General features: G+C 39.7%; 1 protein-coding gene across 2 annotated transcripts in view; it reads right to left on the bottom strand.

Annotated features, from left to right (window-relative positions):
* Positions 1 to 22,078, bottom strand: part of DAAM1 (dishevelled associated activator of morphogenesis 1) — a 186,814-nt gene that overhangs the window by 110,354 nt on the left and 54,382 nt on the right. For both annotated transcript variants that reach the window (XM_012442281.3, XM_012442283.3), the window contains exon 2: positions 5,169 to 5,388. In XM_012442281.3, the coding sequence (XP_012297704.1) occupies positions 5,169 to 5,351 (183 nt within the window). In that variant the 5' untranslated portion in view covers positions 5,352 to 5,388. The remainder of the gene's footprint in view (positions 1 to 5,168; positions 5,389 to 22,078) is intronic.

The raw sequence follows: 22,078 nt of genomic DNA, 5'->3' as shown, positions 1-22,078 counted from the left end.
GAGGCCAGGAATGTGATTCCAGTGAAACTCCCTCCTCATGAAAAAGGGAATAAAGCTTCTTCCCAGACAAAATGTACTGCTTGAGCAGCACTCCCAGCACTTGATCACTTTGATAAGATTGCACATTTGGTTGCCTGTCTTTTCTGCTAGACCTTCAGGTCCACAACATCACCAAGGACAGGACCATGTGTCTTTTGCTCACCAGTTATCTCAGGATTGGCAAAGACAGGCTATTAAAATGCGCACATCAAAATAATCCATCAGTCCATTAATGACTCATTCTTCTGTTCATTCCAAGGGAAATCATTTATTACTAATAGTGAGATGAAAAAAGTTACTTGATTAAGGACAATTTATAGAGTTGTCATGCTTAGGACTCTTCAGACAGGTTGGTTCAGATAATTTAAGACCTTTAAAAACCTGTAGAAAAGAGTATCACTGAATCTTATTTTAATAGGTGAGTGTTAAACCTCATATTGGTTATGTTCTTTATTTTGACAAAGAGGAAGACTAGGAGAGGGGAGGAGATACGAGAGAAAGAAAAAAGCAAAAAAGAACTGATTCTCAAAAGGTATAAAATATACGGTTAGCAGAGATTAAACAGACTCTTAACTTACGTTTTATTTGTAAATATCCCAAATAACTTAAAACTTCTTAGTGGGGAGACTTTATTTCTATTTGACAACTCACACACACACAATTCCCAGTTCTTTAGGAGCTACAGAAGAGCTTTAAAAGCAGCTGGTTTATCAGTTGGTAGGGGATGAATAAGAACAAGTGCTGGCAAAGATATGGAGGAAATGGAACCCTCATACATTGCTGGGGGAGATGAAAAATGGTGCAGCCACTTTGAAACAGTCTGAAAGTTTCTCAAAAGTTCAACACAATGTTACCATATGACCCAGTAATTCTGCTCCTACATATAACCCACAAGAATTAAAACATATCTCTATGCAAAAACTTACATATGGATATTTAGAGCAGTTTTAGTCACAGAAACCAAAAACTGGCAAGAGCCTGTTTCGTCGATGATGAATGGATATAAAAAATGTGGTATATCCACATAATGGAATGTTATTAGCCAATAAAAAGGAATGAAGTACTGGTACATGTTACAAGGGTGAACCTTGAGAACACAATGTGAAGTCAAAGAAGCCAGTCACAGAGGACCACATACTGTGTAATTCTTTTTATATGAACTGTCCAGAGTAGGCGAATTCTCAGAGACACAATGAAGATTAATGTTTGTTACGGGATGTTGGGGCTAGGGATGAATGAGGAATGATGGTTTATGGATTTGGAGGTTACATGCTAGAGGGATTGCTAAAAGGGATTTTGGCAATGGTTGCACATGTCTGTTAATATACTAAAAGCCACTGAATTGCACACTTTACATAGGTGAATTACATCTTGACAAAGCTGTATTTTGTTTGTTTTTTGTTTTTTTAGTTAAGCACGATGAGACTGGGAAGATGATGCTAAGTCCTGGGATTGGACTAATTCTGATTCTTCTGCCTATCGCAGGGAGCCTGCTAGAGAATGAGGTGCTCCATGCTATCCACTTTCTTTAAAGATTCACATGGCTGACCTCCTATTGAGGCTTGCTTTATTATTGAGGTGAGAAGGTTGCAGTAAGGAATTCTGAAAGAAATCTACTTGGTATCACTTTTAAAAACATCAAATGAACAACTCATCAGATAAGGCAAAAGAAACTAGCTTACAACAACCAGCTCTGATGAGATGCTTTCCAACAGATACAGAGGTAAGATGGCCTGCAAGTTAGGACCCATGTTGGCCCACTCACACCAGGGCAGATTAGTTTTCAAGAAAAGAAAAAACTGAAATATTTGATTAGAGTCTTGTGTCTAGAAGACACTAGAATTATCTTTCATTCTTCTTGCTGTACTAGTGTGTGGGGTGTCAAGCATCTATTAAGTCTATGAGGTGCCAGACTTTTTAAAGGGTATCTTCTTTTATCTCCACACCAACCCTATCAGCAAGATGGTATTATCTCCATTTTACAGTTAAGAAAACAACTAAAATTCAAACAGAAATCATCTTAAAGGAAGTTTTCCTAGACTACAGAGCCAGCATTTGGAAGAACTGTTTGACTCCAGAGCCCAGGCACTGTCCACAACCATATTTGGCCTCCCTCTGCTGTACGAGAGCACAGGCAGAATTGCTTCAGCTACTACTCAAGATAACCTAGGGCAGAGGCTTGCAGAGGCTTTGAGCCTACCTCTCTTGGCCCAGGCCACCCCTGGCAATTGGATAGATTTGTGGTCTAAGTCCCTGAAGTCAAGAGTAGACAAAAATCCATCCTTCACTCACCAGGACAGATACAAACCTCAAGATAATTTGTTTTCCAATGGTTTCAGCTTAAAGTTCTGGTTTGGCATCGGCTTTCTCACAACTAGCAGCTGTAGGCAATTTTCACACAGAATAGAGACATCAATAAGGCAGAGAGTGGAATTTTCTCCCTTATGAATACAGAACAATGAGCTGTCTTCAAGATACACATGAAGCTGCCACCACGTGGGCTCCTCGCTCTCATTTTGGGAGACTGACAGAATACGACTGAAAGGACTGTAAATGTGGAATGCTTTGAGGGTCCCAGCTCTGCCTACCAGCTCCACTACCACTGAGAGTAGTCATTAGCTATCAGCAACACCTATGTCCTTTGGTTGACTTTTTTTTCTTCTTTAATCCAAACACCAACTTGAACCAGAGACTTTCAGTTTTAAAACATTTTAAGTGGGAAATAAAACCCTGCCTGTCAATGCTTCATTACTGCCCTTCTTGACTGGTATCTTGGTAGATGATTCACTGCCCCTCTCTGCAAGAGGACTATGTGCCATCTGCCTGCCATGACCTCAGGTTTGACCATGTCACCTGTGGTGCTGATCCCTATGGAAGAATGATGCCTCCTTACCTGCGAACTCATGTTGCCATATGATCTGCACTGGCCAATGAAATGTGGGCACAAGTGACATGTGTTATTTCCAAGCATAAGCTTAGCGCCTATGAGTGGTTTGCCAGGTTTGTCTTTACTCTTCCACCCTGCCTGGGTATTGGACAGAAGACAGAAGGAACAGAACTATAGCAGACCCACAGTGGACATTCAGCACAGCAGGCATTACACCTCTGCTGTTGTAACCAATGGGGTTTTGCTATCACAGCATAACCTAGTTTAAGATGACTGGGCCAGCCATTAACATTGATCCCCCCAACTTCTTTTCTCACCTTCAATTTCTGCTGACAGCTCACTTCCTCCAGAAAGTCTTCCCTAACCACCTTCCTCATCCCACACAACACATATTACACACACAGGCAATTTGTGATTATTCTTTTGGTGCCATTATACTTTCTTCATAATGGATCTCCTTTTGCTACCATCAGATCTTTGGGGGCCAGGTTCGAGCTTTCTATTTCAAACTTCCTTGTTAACACCTACAACAGAGTTCTTCATGCAGTGGAGATCAGAGAAGAGAGAAATTCCTTAAGCACTGAAAATATTCAGCAACATAAAGTGCAAGCACACTGGTAGGAATCCTCTTTTCTTTACCTGACCAACTCTGGTTGGCAATAGGCCCATCGCTCCATGCAGGAGACCGGAAATTGAACATTAGCTTCATAGCCTCTCTCATACTGGCTTATCTTTCTGCTTTGTAAGTGAATTCTGGTCTCTAAGAGTTGGAGTGACACGGCCAGTTCAGATATTACCCCAGGAGAGCACTGACACAGCATATAGTATGTTCTTGGCCTAAGAATCATGCAAAATGAATACTATTTTCTAGTGTCTGTTGAACAATATAAATGGTCCGTTTAGATCTAACTCCATTACAAATGAGATCATGTCCTTTACAGACAAATGGAGAGAGCTGGAAGCTGTTATCCTCAGCAAACTAATCAGAAAACCAAACACCACATGTTCTCCCTACTAACTGGGAGCTGAACAATGAGGAAACAACATACACTGGAGCCTGTGGCAGGGGTGGGGTGATGGTGGAGTGGGGAGAGCATCAGGAAGAACAGCTAATGGATGGTGGCCTTAATACCTGGATGATGGGGATGACTGATCTGTGCAGCAAACCACCATGGCACATGTTCACCTATGTAACAAACCTGCACATCCTGCAAATGTATCTCAGAACTTAAAATAAAAGTTGAAGGAAAAAAAAAAAAGAACTAACTCCATTACAAAATGCCAATGGTGATCAAGGCAGGATACAGTATTCATGCAACATTTATTAAGCATGTTTAAAGGTCAGGCACTGGGCCACTCCCACTGTGTACTGTTCTCACTGAAACATTATGTCAAACCTAGAAGGAGATGTTTCTTTCCTCCAGAAAACAGGATCAGAAAAATAACATGATTTTTTTTTTTTTACAATTACGCAGATAAAGTCAGAGCAGTAATTTGAATGAAGGTCTTCATAATTCCTATCCTAGCCCCTTTAAACTATGCCATAGTAACCTCTCAAATACAGAATAGAAAGAAAGATCACTTGATACTTGAAAAGCTAAGCTGAATAATGTACTTACATCTCTTGATGAATGGGACCTGCACTAGATACATCCCTCATTTCAGTATACTGGATTCTAAAATATGATAGTATCTATAAAAATTTTCCCACAACAGTTATTATTCTAATCCTATCATTAGGCTAAGTAATGATGCTGTACTTAAGTAATGTCTTTCACCAAAGGATCAAAGACAGGATGGGAAGTATGACTGATTTTTAAAAAATACATTGACACTATACATTGGGTGTGGAGGTAGGGGAGCATTAGGGAATCCCGATAGGTATGAAGTAAATGAAGGAATTATTTATGCATACATGTATAGACTAAGGTTGGGATGGAGACAAATTAGGAAGAACAACTTAAGATGTAGTATTGACACATACTTGAAGAACCAAAGGTCTAAATACCCCCATCCACTTAAAGCACCAGCAAAACACTTGGATGTAGTAACACTACTCTCTTCTAACTCTTTCTTCTCCACAGGTTTAGTGCTGACAGTGAGAGTGCAGACATAAAGGTGAATGGGGGCTATTTCACTGAAAAGGAAAAGTCCATGGCAAACCAAACCAACCCATTCACATGCTTTCCTCTTCTCCCTCCCTGGCTACCCACCAATGCCAGAATAGAAAACTGGGACCTACCACCAGTTCACTGAACATGACATCCAGCTCCTCCACAGGGGGCATGGGCAATGCTGGCTCCATGGTCTGAAGCGCAAAGTTGCTATCGTTTCGCAGCCGATATGTGATTTCTGGGTGATCATTATTTCGGAAACAGCAAAAGATGAATGAAATACCTCGTCCACCTCTCTTTCTTGGGGCCATGGCTGAATTCTGTTCTATTTCTTGATGTCACTAAACTCTGCAAAAAGAGGACATGACATGGGTAAGAGTACAGGAACAGACAAAATAATTTTTAAAAAGCCAGACCAACTCGAGAAAGAGCTCTGTGTGCTGGTGACATTGAGGGCGCTCTGTAGGGCACAGAGAGAACAACACTGAGTGGACTGGAGTCCACTTGGGCAGAGAACACACCCTTCTATTCACTTGTTGAATGTGTTTCCTGCAATAACTGCTGAGCAAACAGGACAACTCCAGTCACTTCCCCAACAACATACACTCTAATCATCCTGAGGTACTGTCTGTTCTTTGTACATCACATTCCCTTTCCTGCCGACCTAGTTTGTTCTTGTTACTCTCCTTGGAAGAATGACCTTCTCTTCCTTGCCCCCTAGCAGATCTCTTTCTTATCTTTTAAAGTCTGATTCCAATTTCTTCTTTACCTTCCCTAAATAGAATTAATAACATATATGCTATGACATGACTATCCACTCTAGCATGGTCACAGTCTAAGCTCTTTATGAGTGCATCTTCCTGTTAGACTGTGATAACTGAAGTGAGGGGAAGAGGCTGTGCATCAAGTACTTTGTGGGTCTAGTGCCCTGCACAATGCCAGGAAGAGAGGAGGCACTCAGTAAATGTTCATTGTATTAACTAATTTAAATTCACAATAAAGCCAGAGGGACTTGAGCTAGAAGGGCCAGAGATTTTCAAACTGAAAAGACTAAATGAGTTCACCAGTAAGGAAAAGAAATGGTTAAATTACACACACAAACACACACACATTCACCTAATAGAATATTATACACTAATTTAAAAGGACCAAGGCATTTGTTTATATCCTTTTGAATCCAAATTTTCACCACAAAAATATGTTTTAGTGATGATAGAGGATATGTTTTAAGTTACAACTGTATATATTGCCTTGGAAAGATTTCCATTTGACGTTGCCTGTTGAAAAAAGCAAGTCAAAGAACAATATGCATAGCATGATGCTACTATGTCTTTCTAAAAACCTCATACAAAAAGCCATACATGTACGTTTATTTCCACCAAATGGTCTGGAAGGATAGACAGCAAATCCCTAATTCTTTTCTTCTGAGAATGGAATAAAATTAGAAAAAGAAAAGAAAAAGAATGTTCTTTCCATGCTTTTTAAAAAATAGTGAACATATATTCATGTATAACTGTTTGAAGTTTTCAATGTTTAAAAAGAGATGAGGTTAAAAAAAAAAAGTAGGATGAGGATCGGCCCTTCAAGAGATGGAAGGGCAGGGTAGCAGAAACATATTTAGGTCAGGAGGTGGTAGAACAAGGCTGTGAATGCCTTCCACCCAAGCAGACCACTCATTCCTTCTCGCTCTTATCTTTGTCTCATAACATCCTCCCACCCTGAAAGTACCAATCCTGAGAGTGTACCTACTGCTGCCGATAGCTGAAATTCAGTTCAACATTTCTGAAGGGCAACTTATCAAAGTCTTAAAATAGCTGCACATTTTGACCTAGTATTTCTACTTCTGAGAATGTAAGCTTAGGAAATATTCAGAGATGTTATAAAATTTTTTTCACAGAAATTTCCAAAGCATTATCTATAAGAGCAAATAAGGGCATAAAATAAGTGCTTGTAATAAAGGACTATACAGAAAAGGTAAATCAATGATGGTACAACTAGATGACAGATTACCAAGCAGCCCCTTGTAAAAGAATATTTAATGACATGCAAATACTTGTGTAAAATAAAGAATAGGTATACAGGGTCCCATTTTTGTAAGAAAAAATTCACATATATGAGCAGGAAAAAAAGGACAAGGTAAATAAAACAAAATGCAGACAGCAGTTAGTTCTGTGACAAATGTACAGATTACCTTATTTAACAAACAAAAAGACTCTTCTGCACTTCCTAAGTTGCCATACTGAAGACATACTACTTCCATAATTAATAAAGTAAGATCTGAAAACCCCATTGATATGATTATCTGCTTATATTAGAGGGGGAATATGAGTATGCAAAAATGTGCCTATCAAAAATATCCAAGTTAGGGTAATCTACATACCAGCTTTTCAAACTATCTGTGGTAAAGGACTAGTTGTTTTCATCCAATCTGTTATAAACGGAAAGATTTCAGCAATGTCAAATCGCTATAAAAGTTAAAATGCTTAATCTCAATTCTTGTACTCAACACAGGTAGGCAGCAGCAACACTGATGTACATTAGGACATGGGAGTCATGACTTATCTCATGAACATATAACTGTTAATATTTGTCTCTGGTATGTGTTCTTGGGGCAGGAACCACATCCCACTCAGAAGCCAGGCTAGTGTCCTGCATATCTTATCCTCAGTAAACTGAAGAGAGATTATTCAGGGACTACTGACAAGATCTGTATGACTGTGGGAGACAGGGAAGTATTCCCCAGGAAGGCAGTGTTCAGGCGACTGGAAAATGAGGGTAAGAAAATAAAGTAGACTAAAATAGGCAAGGGCCAGCTCATGGAGGGTCCCGCGGCCCACATTCAGTCTTCAAATTCATTTCCAGCCATCTCTTTCAGGCAGTCTTGCTAATATGCCTAACTGGATATGGTCTAGGTCCTCTTAGCATTTTGTGACCTCCATCATGTACAGCCAACAGTTACTGTAAATCATGGTCTGGGTCTTTATCCTCTCACTGAAGAATTGAAGCGTGAGGAAAAGTGTCATGGCACATGTCATTTAGTGTTTTGCACATAGGAGTACAGCCAAAGTATTTGGGGAATAAATAAACATAGAAATAGTTTTCCTTTGGCATGTTACAAGTTTCACTTAAACCAAAGTTATAACACATTCTGGCTATACTGAGGAGGGGAGGGTAGTGGGGGGTAACGTTAAGATCTAAAAATCAGTCCCAAGCATTTTTCAAGTCTTAAAAAGAAAATGCCAACAGCTCTATAAACAAAATAATATGAAGTTCTTGGCTAGTTTCAGTAAAAAGACACAGAGTCTACTACATTTAGGAACCTAATTGAAATCCTTTTAATTAGTACCAAAATATTACCTTTGACAGGTTATTTGTATGTGGAAGCCTCAGTGAAACCCAAAGGCCAAGTTTTTATGCTGGCTCCTCCACGGATCCCCAAATACAAGATCCTTTATTAAACCCATCCTTAAACTCTAAATGATGGCATGTGTCGGAGATTTCCAACAAGCATTCATTCTTTTCCCCATATATGGAGCTCCACTATTCAGAGCCTAGTCTTTTAGATACAGACCAAGACAGGAAACAAAAAGAATCATTCCACTGGACCTCTCAGAAGCACCTGCCCACCTTAACTGCTCCAGCACTTCACCGACGAGCGATTCCCAACAACTGCAGTGTATATAAGATTTAATACATACATTCGCACCCGTTACTTCATTTCATCATCCCCATTTCACAGGTGAGACTTAAGAGGAGACTTGGGAAGAAGGGGGGCCATCAGGAAGATGGAAGTTTGAGGGGCCACATACTGGAGACAGGTCTCTGCACTGGCCCTTAACAACTTGATTTTCCAGCCCCCATCTCCCAACACCCCAAATGCTGCCCACGCCCATACACACTTGATTTGCTGGTGAAGGTAGAGATGTTTATGCAGAGAAGCCCATACACCATAAAAGTAACAACAGCTGCCCTACCCCATCATATCCATCCATTTCATGAAGTCAAATGTTTATTTGTACAAATTATGAGCCAAACACTCCAAACACTGTGCTGGGTACTAAGGGAAGAGAGATGAAAATTAGAAAAGATTCCTGTGTGCTCTGGGGAAGGCAGGAAAAAAATCAAGAAAACTAAAACATGACTCCTGAGGTTGGTTCATGTTACCAGGGATGTAAGGAAGAAAGTGAAGGGCAATGGTGGTAGTGGCGGGAGGGCAGCTCTTTCAGACAGTATGATCAGGGAGTGCCTCTCCTGACCAATGCATTTAAGCTGAGACCTGATGGATAAAATGGGACCAGCCCTGCTGGGGAGGAGGATTCCAGGTAAAAGGAGGTGTGTGTGAAGACCAGGGCAGGTGAGGAGCCAGCACATCTGAATCGCTAGGGAAGACCAATGTTGCTGAAGCCTAATGTGCCATGGTAGGTGCTGAGTCCTAGGGGTACTGGGAAGGAAGAAGTTGGAGATGGCAGAGCCCAAACCAGAACTATGTGCTAGAAGGACGTCTCTGCCCTGGCCCTTGACAATTTTATTTTCTAGATCCCATCTCCAACACCCTAAATATGCCTCATATGCAGGCACGTGCATGCACCCGTCAGACCTCGGCAATGGTGGCACCTCTCAGTCCACACATCTACAGTGTCTTTCAGCTTAGGGTGTCTTCCTTCTTTATCTGACCCTCTTCCACTCACCATTCAAGACTCTGCTCAAATATTGCTGCTTTGTAGGCCTTAAGTTTCCCAGGACAGTTACATATTTCTTTCTACACCCCCAGCATGATATACACACTTGAGTGCCTTTTTTCAAATGTCCATTTCCCACACGAGACTATGAGATCCTGAAGGCAGGGACCAAGGTTTAGTCAATTCCTGGCATGTAGTATATTCTTAACAAATGTTTGTTGAATGCAAAAGCATAAATGCCTAAGTGAACAGATGGTCTCACCTCTGAATGTCAGAGATAAGTGACTGGGTGTTCTTCCCATAGTTGTCTGCAGATCTGTTTTCAAAACCACCGAGGCATTTGGAGCCAATCAGATCATCAAGTCCTCCTTAGGCACTTGTCAAGCTTTCTGATGCTGACAGAAGCCTTAAATGAATTCCTTCCTCGGGATATTTGCAGCTTCCCAGCTTCCCCAGAGAGAGGAGTTTCTGGCCAAACTAGCTTGTGCTTGGTTTTTCAACTCATTCCCAAGTAAGTGCCATTGAAAAAGAGACCCGCTGATAAAATCTTTTAGACATTTTCCTAATATCTTATATTCAGTCAACATTTTACCCAAGAAAATAGTCATTTACTTAGCCATCATGACCTGCACTTCCTCAATACATCTACAGACTGTTAGGTACTGGAGACACAGATGAAGAAAACTCAAAACACAATTTGGGGAGATCACAGACTGACGGGGACATATAGCAGGGAGAAGAGCTGGTCCTTTTTCTGTCTGATGAAGAGGAAATGCATAGTTCCTGAAACCAGGGGCCTAGGTTTCCACATCTTGGCCTCTTTTTAATCAGATCAGCCTGAGGAAAAGGACTAATTCCACCATGACAGCTGGGCCCTGAACCAGAGCACATCTTCTAATCTCAGCTTCTTGCATTGCTGCAGAGGAAGAAGTCACTTCTGGGACATTCAAACTGCAATCCATCTATAACATTACAGATGACTATTGCTATGCTGTACACAAGGAAATAATTAAAAAGCTTCTTAAGATTCTGGAGCAGGTGCATTTTCCTTAGCAAAGAGTAAGAAATCCAATCCATCTGTGGCCTAGCTAGAAGTCAGGGTCATTTGTACTGCTCTTTAACAGAACAAGCAATACTCTTAATGTGGCAACAGTCAAAAACTGAGGCCAAATTTTAGGGAATGTGGATGATGATAATTATGATGATAAAACATTGGAGAACAACTTAGAGTCCACAAGAAAACTCTCCCTAACACTTTCCCTTTGATAATGCCAAGTCACAATACATGTGATATGTAAAGTTTGTTTTCCACAAAGCAAGACACAATCGGTATTTAATATGTGAGTGAAATGTGAAGATTGTCATAACAAAACAGATTTTTGCTGATGCATGGACCATTTTAATTGGTTCATCAGGACTTCTGCCACACATTTATAAGACGACTGTCCAGACTGAGGGATCTGATTGCCAAGGTTTTCCTCTAGCCAGAGGGGTTGAGGTGAAATGACAGTCAAGATATGCTGGAGGAAGGAGGGGAGGGACAATGAGATCTTGAGAGCCACCAACTTGGTTAGAAGTTGTGAGAGTTTTTAAATCCACTTGCAAAGTGCAGTGGGGACCATAATTGTTGTTCCCCACTTCTAGTATATAAGTCAAGATAGACAGCATTTGACATTGAATTTTCCTAAGAGTTATAATCTTAACACTAAAATATAGTCATCATTCTGTTACTATAAATGGTCTCTGGAATTTGTGAAACAATAGAATTCATGTCAAAAACATACAAAGAGGGACAAGAAAACAGAAAGTTATGCCATAAGAGCAACTTTAAAGAGAACGGTTGGGGGACCCTCTACTTTAGTTGCCACACCCATGTTTTCAGAACTGCAGTTTACCTCACATTTTGCAAATTTCCAAAGGGCCCTGATGTGTAATTTGTGTTGCAACAACACAATCATGTTAACCCACATTCTCTTATCAAGAAAAATATGAAAGGAAAAAACTGCTTTGCTTCTCTCCTTGGCCATCCCTCTCCTCTCTCACATTCCTCATGTCTGGTTTCATTTCCCAAATACACCAGATGCCAAACACTATTTGGAGCTTTAAAACAAAAATCACGGGATATAGTCTAAAGCTTATAGGAGAAACGTCTGAAAGGGAATCGTGTTTTCCCCACAGGTTTCAACATCCTCTCCATCAGGAAACGGAAAGGGCGTTTCTCAGTCAGGGTGTCCAGTGGAGGGACAGCCCTGCCCACACACTTGGTCCCAAAAGGATGTTCTAATAGGGCACTTACTGGACTGGCTCCTGGAACTTCACCCAGCAAACAGTCCTCTCTACCCAGAACTTTCCTGAGGCAAGAGGAAAACAATGAGAGCATCCATGGAGAGGGAAACCAATAGACAAATGTTCAAAAAAGCCATCAGCGCCCTGAAAACACTTTCTACCTCTGTCTGCTCTCTCTGCCTCAGCATAGGCAGGGGACACAGAGTGGAAACCAGAACTGCCTTCTTCCTTCCCCACTTTCTCCCTAGATAAGGGAGGAGGGCACCCAGGTGAAGTCCGTGCATATCTTCAGGCCAGACCAGGCCCCACCCAGCATGTAATTAAGAGTCCATCTCCAAGCCCTGCCAGAAACATTATGCCCAACCTCTCATGTAAAGAGCAAAGAAGAGGACCTCCAAGTTTTGATCCTAAAAACTGGCAACAACTATTCTGTGTCACATCTCAACACTTTACCATGGGTTTAGGGCCTAAATCCCTAAAGCCAATATAACAAGTTTCTTGAGTTAGGAAGTTTGTGCTGCTCACGTGACAGAAACCAGTCTGGAAGCCAAGACATCTCGTCTAGATCATCTGGGAGAGAAGCCAAACCCAAAGTGTCCTTGGAGCACCCCAAAGACATCACAGCTCACAGAGAGCTGTACCCTCCCCCTGCTGACCTGTTCCTACTCTGTGAGTTAAGTCAATAAACAAATGTAAGCTGAAGTCAAATGAAATGCAAATCATCTTCTTCCTCTGGGTTTCGATCTGCCTCTAAGGGGTCCACTCAGATATTATACAAAGACAAATTTAAATTGTGGGGGCTACACAAACATAAAACACTACAACTCCACAGCCAGCTCTGTCACATCAAAGCTCTCTCTCTCATCTAAGAGGCCAAGTTTTGTTCTCTACAAAAGTATAAAAGAATGCAACTTTCCTGAATCACCTAGCAGCTCTTTCAGAAATCTGAGAGTACGGCCATCAGTCACGGAAAAGAATACTTGTAACGTGTTGCAAGACACTGGCAATCACATGTACTCTACAAACTCTGGTCCTCTGTGATCCAAGTGTAATGACCCCTAAAGTCAGTCTTTAGAGGCAGCCACATTCACCTTTGAAAATGTCCCCCTACCGCAAGGACCACACTTTTCGTACTTAGGGCTTCAGATCTTCCCAAACAAGCAGTCAACCCTTTAGTGCCATCCACATAGAAAATGCAAATAATATGAAAAGATACTGTTTAAAAAGGAAATATATTAGGCATTTTTTAACTTCCTCAAAATTGAATTCAGCCAAATTTTGAGAGACGCAAAGTTAAATAGATATATACTTAATTTCAACAATTATGTTTACCACATCGTCAAGCAAAGTTTACTATGGATTACAGAAGATACTGGAGGTACTCTGGGCTGAGGGCTCATGATGCCATCCTCATGGTGTCACTAAGTCCCTCTCCCTGGCGAGGCCTAGATGGGGTTCCTGAGGGAAGTGACTACTGCTCCCCGTCCTCACAGCCCCAAACCAGATGCTGTTCAATCTTGTTCCTTCTCAAATATTATAATTGCATTTTATCATGGAGGCATCTTACTGCCAACAAGGTATTATTTTTATTTCCATACAGGTTTCTGTGGAGAAAAATGGCTGTTGGCATACTTGGTAAATGACAGCTTGCTGAACTGGAAATAAATAAAATTTTGCCCAGAGGACTTTATATGTTCATGTTTATACTGAAAGCAAATTTTAAAACTCACTAATTACCTTCCTCTTTTTATGTTCTCCTACTTTTATGCCAAGATTATTTTAATACAATTGCAACAGGAGAAAATGAAACATCACAAAGAACAAAGATTCTTGGTTAAAATTAGCCTATCTGGTAACAATTAAGAAACCTCCAACATTCTCACGCAGATGCCTGTGCTTTCCAGCTAGGGAAGAACTGATAGACACAATATCTCACAGGCAGCCACAGAATCGCAATACAGGTTTAAATAACAGCTCCACCACTTCTTTCTTGGAGTGACTTTAGGAAAGACACATCCTCTGAAACTCAGTTTTATCATCTGTAAAAATAAAGTTGTACATATTTTTGCCTCCCCTCTGTTTTAAGTGAAATAAGATGGTTTACAATTAAAACACAATAAAACCAAAATTTCAACACAGAATGAAAGACAGAAAGTCAAGGTGGGAGAAACTTAGGGGGCTATACATGAAAAAAATTGAAGCCTAGGAAGGCTAGAGCACAACACTTTAGTGTGAGCCTCCAAGCAGCCCATGCAAAAAGGAAAATGGATAGATCGTGTAACTCTCACCCACAAATTAAAAGAAACATGCCAATTCATGTTTCATGTCAAGGGGAAGATTCCTTCTTAGCCCAGGGAGAAACTGTTCAAAGGCAGAGTCTAAGGGCTAAATGAGATGCTCTGTCTCCTCACACCATAGAGCACCTCAAAGTACTCAAGAAATGTTTGATGGCTTTTAAATGGACACTACAAAGGGAAGTGAGAACTAAATTAAAAAGTTGGGGGAGTGGATTTATTTCTTAACTACTGTTTGGTGGAAACATGTTAACCAGATTCCTTTCTTTGACATTCCTGTGTGTATCAGCAGAGTAAATTCCTGGCATGAGACTGGTTTAATCTCTATAGGGCAGTTGTCATCACTAAATCAAGGCTCTGCAGGTTGGTCAGTTTATCTGCAAATTGTGGGAATTTCTCTGAGGGTTTCTGGAGCAGGATAGGAAAAGTCGTTTTTTAAAAAAAGCTTTCTTGGCCGGGCGCGGTGGCTCAAGCCTGTAATCCCAGCACTTTGGGAGGCCGAGGCGGGTGGATCACGAGGTCGAGAGATCGAGACCATCCTGGTCAACATTGTGAAACCCCGTCTCTATTAATACAAAAAAATTAGCTGGGCACGGTGGCGCGTGCCTGTAATCCCAGCTACTCAGGAGGCTGAGGCAGGAGAATTGCCTGAACCCAGGAGGCGGAGGTTGCGGTGAGCCGAGATCGCGCCATTGCACTCCAGCCTGGGTAACAAGAGCGAGACTCCGTCTCAAAAAAAAAAAAAAAAAAGCTTTCTTGTATATTTTAAAGAATTCAGCAGGTTTAATATTCCAATCCGACCAATTGTACAAAACTCCCACATTTACAAGCCCAACTGAGTTATCGCAAGAACACTGACATTTGCAATACTGACATAATTCCCCTTGACATCCTCAGTCACTGATCACATCTACTTATCCTTCTACTTTCTAAGTCTGAATGTATCTTCCCTGGCCAAGAATCGATGGTGAACTGATCACCAAGATAGAAAATCTACTGCAAACCCTCAAGATACAAGCACCCAGGGCTGCTGGCTTTCACACTTTTTCCTCGAAAAGATCATTCTGAACACATGTGAACACCGCCACAATTTGCCATTACAAATGTAAAAAATGTTGAGAGAGAGCTAACTATATGGTGATTCCTGGGTTTAAAATTACAGTGTGGCAAGCTGTTTATTAGAGCTTGAGTCTCTCCACAATGCCTGCTGCTCAGAGGGGCTCATTTGGGGCAGCACATTGAGCTCTGAATCATGGCCAGCACTACAACACACCTCAGCTCCAGCTTTTCTTTTTTTTTTTTTTTTTTTGAGACAGATTCTTGCTCTGTCGCCCAGGCTGGAGTGCAGTGGTGCGATCTTAGCTCACCGCAACCTCTGCCTCCAGGGTTCAAGAGATTCTTCTGCCTCAGCCTCCTGAGTAGCTGGGATTACAGGCATGCACCACCAAGGCCAGCTAATTTTTGTTTTTTTAGTAGAGACGGGGTTTCACCATGTTGGTCAGGCTGGACTCGAACTCCTGACCTCATGATCTGCCTGCCTCAGCCTCCCAAAGTGCTGGGATTACAGGTGTGAGCCACTGCACCCAGCCGGCTCCAGCTTTTCTTAATGCGTCCTACTGATGATACGACAAGGAGAAGCCACCCAGAAACAATGACAGAGTCACATTATAAAAACTGGAACTCCTTTAGAAAGTAGCACTCTGCCATTCGTAAAAATTCTACTTACAAATTTTATATAATGAATCTTCAAAAGCGGCATATGGAAAGATGATGAAAGCTTCAACTGTATGCAAGCTGAGGTATAGAAATAAGGCAGTAGAGAGGACAGTCGCCTTTAACGCTGTCCTGTTTCAGGTGCTGTGTGGCTCTAGGAGGTATTGCTACACGTCTTCTCTGATGATTAAAAGGAAAGTCATTAATTTGGTATGTCAGCCTATAAAACTTCTTTCCAAAGACACAACATTAAAGACTTACAGAAATAACACCTTGACACAGAACTTCCCCAACCTTCCTTCGTGTTTGGAACTTTCATGAGCATTTAGATATACAACCCTCCAAAAATACAACAAACTTAAAGGGTGGGGGAAAACATGGCAGGGTGAAAGATGACTGAGGGAAGAACCTCGGCCCCACAATGGGCAATTTCGTAACCTGCGGATGGGAAAGTCAACTGCACCACCTCAGTGGAAGGCAACCCAACAGTGTCTGTTATTATTTTAATGCACTGGCCCTTTGATCCACATCTTAAAGACTTTCTAGATTGCATGTCTGAGAATCTGACCTACAGATATATTCATACACAGGCACCAAAATGTATCAACAAAGGGGTTCATTATGACCTTGAAATAGAAAACAGGTTTCCTGATTTGTAACAGAGAATCATGTAAGTGTCTTTCGGTAGGGGAATGTTTTAACAAATGTTATCTCATACTCCGATAACGATGCTCTACCACACGCCAGTAAAATCAGAATCTTTGGTGTTGGGGCCCAGACATAGGTATTTTTCCAAGCCCCACAGGTGATTCCAATGTACAGCAAAGTTTGAGAAACAGTGCTAAAGAACCCTTTCCCCAAGGTTACAAAGAATGTGCTAGGTCCATAAGACTGATATGAAAAAATTGAACATATTCAGAAGAAAAGACAGAAAAGAAGAAAAAGAAAAAAAGGTTTGTAACAATATATATGTAGCACCATTGCGTTAAAACTAAAAACTGTATTTGTAGCAATATGTATGTACATACTATATATGTGGATACATATAGTTCCGGAATTGTTTCAAGTATTAACTGTAAGACAGCTAAAGTATTTAACCAAGTGCTTAGCACACACAAGATGCTCAGTAAATGCTAGCTATTATTTCCATGTGTATCTAAGTTTGTCTCTGTGGAATTTAAGTCAAGTTTCAAGTGACTAATGAACTCTCCTGAGTGCATGATGCAGGTGACAGTATCCTACTGAAACTAGGATGTTTGCAAGCCTTCTCAACGCCATTAAAACTCTAAGTATATACCTGAATAACTTGTTAGTTGTTATATTGACTCTTGTTTAAAATTACAGCTTGCTTTTTGTGCATACTTGAAGCGCATGCCCATTAATGCAGACAGTTTCGCTGTCAGTATTTTACTCATTTGTACATCCACCAAAATGGCCCATTTAAAAGTTTTTCTATGTTAGCTGACAAATCTAAAAACTTCAATGTAATGTTAGATACAACCTTGATAAAACACAGAGAGGAAGAATATTCCCAGAGTTGCAGGCACCAGTTACAGGAATAAATGGGACAAACTTTTATACAATGTTTTGTTTTGTTTTAAATTCTGTATGCTCCAAGAGGTAATTTTGGGAGGCTCTCTGGTTCACTAAAGCTGTTATGTCACAGAAGTTCTTCAAATGGTCTCAGGCCAGTTAGAAGAGAACGTCGGAAGTTCTACTAATTTTTTCCTTTTATTGGACTTTGTTACAATTACAGTTCTATTGTGGATCAGAAATCATAAGAGTATCACACATATACCCAAGAACAAGAGATTTTAGTACATTCACAAATGAATGAAACTTACTACTTGGTACATTTTAAAGATACAATCAAATATATTTAAAATTTACATTTTTATAGGACTGAATTCAGTTAAATTTCCAAAATTCTCCTCTATTTCCAGGTACTATAAAAAAATACATATAGGCTACATTTTATCCTACTTACTTAGACACTGAATGTGTGGCTGTAACTTTAAAACCAATTTTAAATTTGGTTTCCAGTAATTTTCTCAAGTAAATGCTCTAAAGTTCTATCTTTAAAGGGTAAAATGTTTGGGGCCCTCATTATGAATGAATAAAAAAGTTATCACACTGTTTATAGAACAAAATGAGAAATGGTAAATGAATTTACAGGGGAAAGAGATGGTCTTTGACAATGAGAATGAAGTTATGATTTGTATCAAGAAATGTTATGAAATTTAGCCCCGAATGCTGACAATAGTCCTATAAGATTTCTAATTACTTCCTAGATACACTTCCCAAGTTTATGTAGTTGCAACCTAATTCCCTCAAATGTAGGCCCTTAATATTCATTACAGACAGTTGGAAAGGAAATGAATGATTTTGAGAACAGCAAAAAAAAAAAATATTAGCAGTATAGTGGTATCCATTCCAGTGAAATAAAATTGCCATTATTTTGGAAGCAAATATCCATTGGAAAAGAACAATGGATTTTTCTGAAATTGTTACAAACTTCTAGAACATAAGTACACAGGGCTCCCAGGACAAGGATGCCAATGGAACATGCCTATCAAGCTTTGGGAAAATACCTAAGATGCCAGGAATTTATTCTGATGTCTGCTGTGTTAATAGGCTCCTTTGGCAATTGAATTCCAAGTGACTTCTGGAATGGCCTAAGAAGAACTGGGTAAGGATGCCATTTCCAGGTACGAAGAAGCCACCCACAAGTAGTCTTGAAGAAGTACAAAATTAAGGGATGTACTCTCAGGAAAACAAAGGATGTTTCCTTTTAATCTGCACTTTAAAACTGCCTACCCTATACAAAATAAAAATAATGCACAGACCTTGAGGATGGAGAAGAGGTAGAGGAAAGTTGTAAGATCAGCAGCCAAGAATACAAAAAGCACATGTTTTGAGTGTAAACTGGTCACATATAAAATCTCTTTTCATTAAACAAAGCTAATCATCAACCAAAATAGAAATTACCAGCCGCCATAAGAAAGAGTGTGTTTTCTCACTGGGGATTCCTCTCCATGTGCTAAATATCCTTGGGAAGTTATTTACATAGCTAAACAAGGACTTTTGAAGCTGCAGGAGCCAAACAATAAGCAAAGAAAGATCTTTGCTGCATTTTAATTCCTGTAAGTGGATTACTACACTCTTGATTTAAGCCTGAGTCAAACAAAACAAAATGTCATTCTACAGTCATCAAAAGGGAAATGTGAAGGAAGCTGATACTACCCAACGTGTCCTCTCCGCCCAACTCTGTAATTTTCTAAATAATAGGTGTGAACACTAATTGCTTTATTGGATAATTCAAGACAACTAAACACTAAAGAGACTGCCTCTCTTGCAAAATTTTTTCTAAATGAAATAACATGGAAAGTTCTATTTTAAATTATTACTCCTACTCATTTACTAAGCTAGAATATTTGGACAGAAGTTAATATTTAGACTTCAGATTCTGAGGAATATTGTTAAACAGGCAAAAGTCATCAGTGGCTAAATAGTGGACGCTTTCAACATAGAACCTGGTTAAATTACTTAGGGTATATGCCATTAAAAAACCTTTTCTGATATGTTAAAGGAGTAACTTAATATTAAATTAACAGTCCAAGTTGTATAACATGGTATATGATAAATGTAAAATGGACATATTTGTTTAAACATGCAAAGAAATTGCTTAGCATGGATAAAATAAGATACCAAAACCCATTAAGAGTGGCTCCTTCTAGAGCACGAAATGGAGACTGCTTTCATCTTAATTCCTTGTTTTTTTATTTTTAACATGAGCTTGGATTACATTTTTTTCCTCCTTAATTACCAACCTGTCTCTGAAAGTTTAGAATGCTTTAGTTATTATTTGTTTGTAAACTAGTCTTTTTAAAAAATAACTTTGACTAAAGAGGTGAAAGGCTTGTACACTGAAAACTAAAAAACATTTCTGAAAGTAAATTAAGAAGATACAACTACGCCTGCAATCCCAGCACTTTGGGAGGCCGAGGCGGGTAGGTCACGAGGATAAGAGATCGGGACCATCCTGGTCAACATGGTGAAACCCTGTATCTACTAAAAATACAAAAAATTAGCTGGGCATGGCGGCGTGCACCTGTAGTCCCAGCTACTCAGGAGGCTGAGGCAGGAGAATTGCCTGAATCCAGGAGGCGGGGGTTGCGGTGAGCCGAGATCGCACCATTGCACTCTAGCCTGGGTAACAAGAGCGAGACTCCATCTCAAAAAAAAGAAGATACAACTAACATCCCATGTTCACAGACTGTAAGACAATATGGTTATGATGACAATGCTATCCAAAGAAATCTACAGACTGAAAGCAATCCCTATCAAAATTCCAATGGCATCTTCTGCAGAAATAGAAAAATCCATCCTAGAAGTCATATGGAATCTCAAGGATTTTGAATACCCAAAACAATCTTGAAAAAGAAGAACAAAGATGGAGGTCTCGTACTTTGATTTCAAAACAGCATGGTACTGGCAAAAAGACAGACATAAAGACCAGTGGAATAGAACAGAGAGTCCGGAAATAAACACTCACATTTTTGATTAAATGATCTTTAACAAGGGAGCCTAGGTTATTTAACAGGGAAAAGCATCCTGTTCCCAGCAACAAATCGTGCTGGGAAACCTGAATACCCACATGCAAAACAATCAGGCTGGACCCTTCTTATGTCATACATAAAAATTAACTTAAAATGGATTAAGGACTTAAACACAAGACCCCAAACTATAGAACTTATAGATGAAAATATAAAGAAAAACTTTATAAGATTGAATTTGAAAATTATTTCTAAGGAATTAATATCCAGAACTCCTACAATCCAACAACAGAAAACCAAATAACTCAATTTAAAAATGGGCAAAGGACCTGAATAAACATTTCTCCAAAGATGACATACAAATGACCAACATGCATATAAAGACAACTCAGTATTGCTAATCATTAGAGAAATGCAAATCAAAACCACGGTAATATATCACCTCACACCCATTAAGATGACTACTACCAAAAAAAAAACTCCCAGAAAATAACAAGCATTGACAAGGATGTGGAGAAACTGGAATCCTTGTATGGTTGGGATTATGACGTGGAACAACCACTATGGAAAACAGCATGGTGGTTTCTCAAAAAATTAAAAATATAATTCTGCATGATCCAGCAATCATACTTCTGAGAATATATACAAAAGAATTAAAAGCAGGGTTCTGAAGAGACATCTGCATGCCCATGTTTATTGCAGCATTATTTATAATAGCAGAGAGGTATAAGAAACCCAAATGTCACCAATAGACGAATAAATAAAATGTGGTATATACATACAATGTGATATTACTCAGCCTTAAAAAATGTCACATGCTACATGGGTAAATGTTGAAGACATTATGCTGAGTGAAATAAGCCAGTCACAAAAAGACAAATACAGTATGATTCCATTTATATAAGGTATCTAAAGTAGTCAAATTCATAGAAACAAAGAGAGTGGTGGTTACCAAAGGATGTGGGAGCGAAAAATGGGGAGTTTTTGTTTAGTGGGTATGGAGTTTCAGTTTTGCAAGATGAAAAATTCCCAAGATCTATTTCACAACAATGTGAATACGCTTTGAGCTGTACACATAAAAATGGTTACGATGGTAAATTTGAAAAATAGTTTAAATAACTTTCATTTATCAACCCTCTTCAACATGTCAGGCACTTTCAATAGACTTTAAGTCCATTAATTATCTCAATTAATCAGAGATAAGCAATGAGTTCTGCAGTGTCTCATTTTGTCTTTCTAGAAACACAGGCCACTGTCAATGAACAGCTATGCTCTGAAAGTAATTAAAGAATGGTTTATAGAATGCTTTCATTTCTGCAATTTTCCACTTTACTACATTCAACTCTACAACTGTTAGTCCTCAAAATGAAAACAATCTGTTCAACTGTGTAACACTAATATGAGCAATGACTTTCTTCTTTTAAATCTGTAATCAATTTACAATGGGGTGATGGGGGAGAAGCTACCAAACCATTCACTAGAGACAATTCTGTATATCAATGTCACCCCA

The sequence above is a fragment of the Aotus nancymaae genome, unplaced genomic scaffold (genome assembly GCF_030222135.1).
Source record: "Aotus nancymaae isolate 86718 unplaced genomic scaffold, 86718_ANA_hifiasm-v0.15.2.pri h1tg000062l, whole genome shotgun sequence".
Lineage (NCBI taxonomy): Eukaryota > Metazoa > Chordata > Mammalia > Primates > Aotidae > Aotus > Aotus nancymaae.
This window is presented reverse-complemented; position numbering and strand designations above follow the sequence as displayed.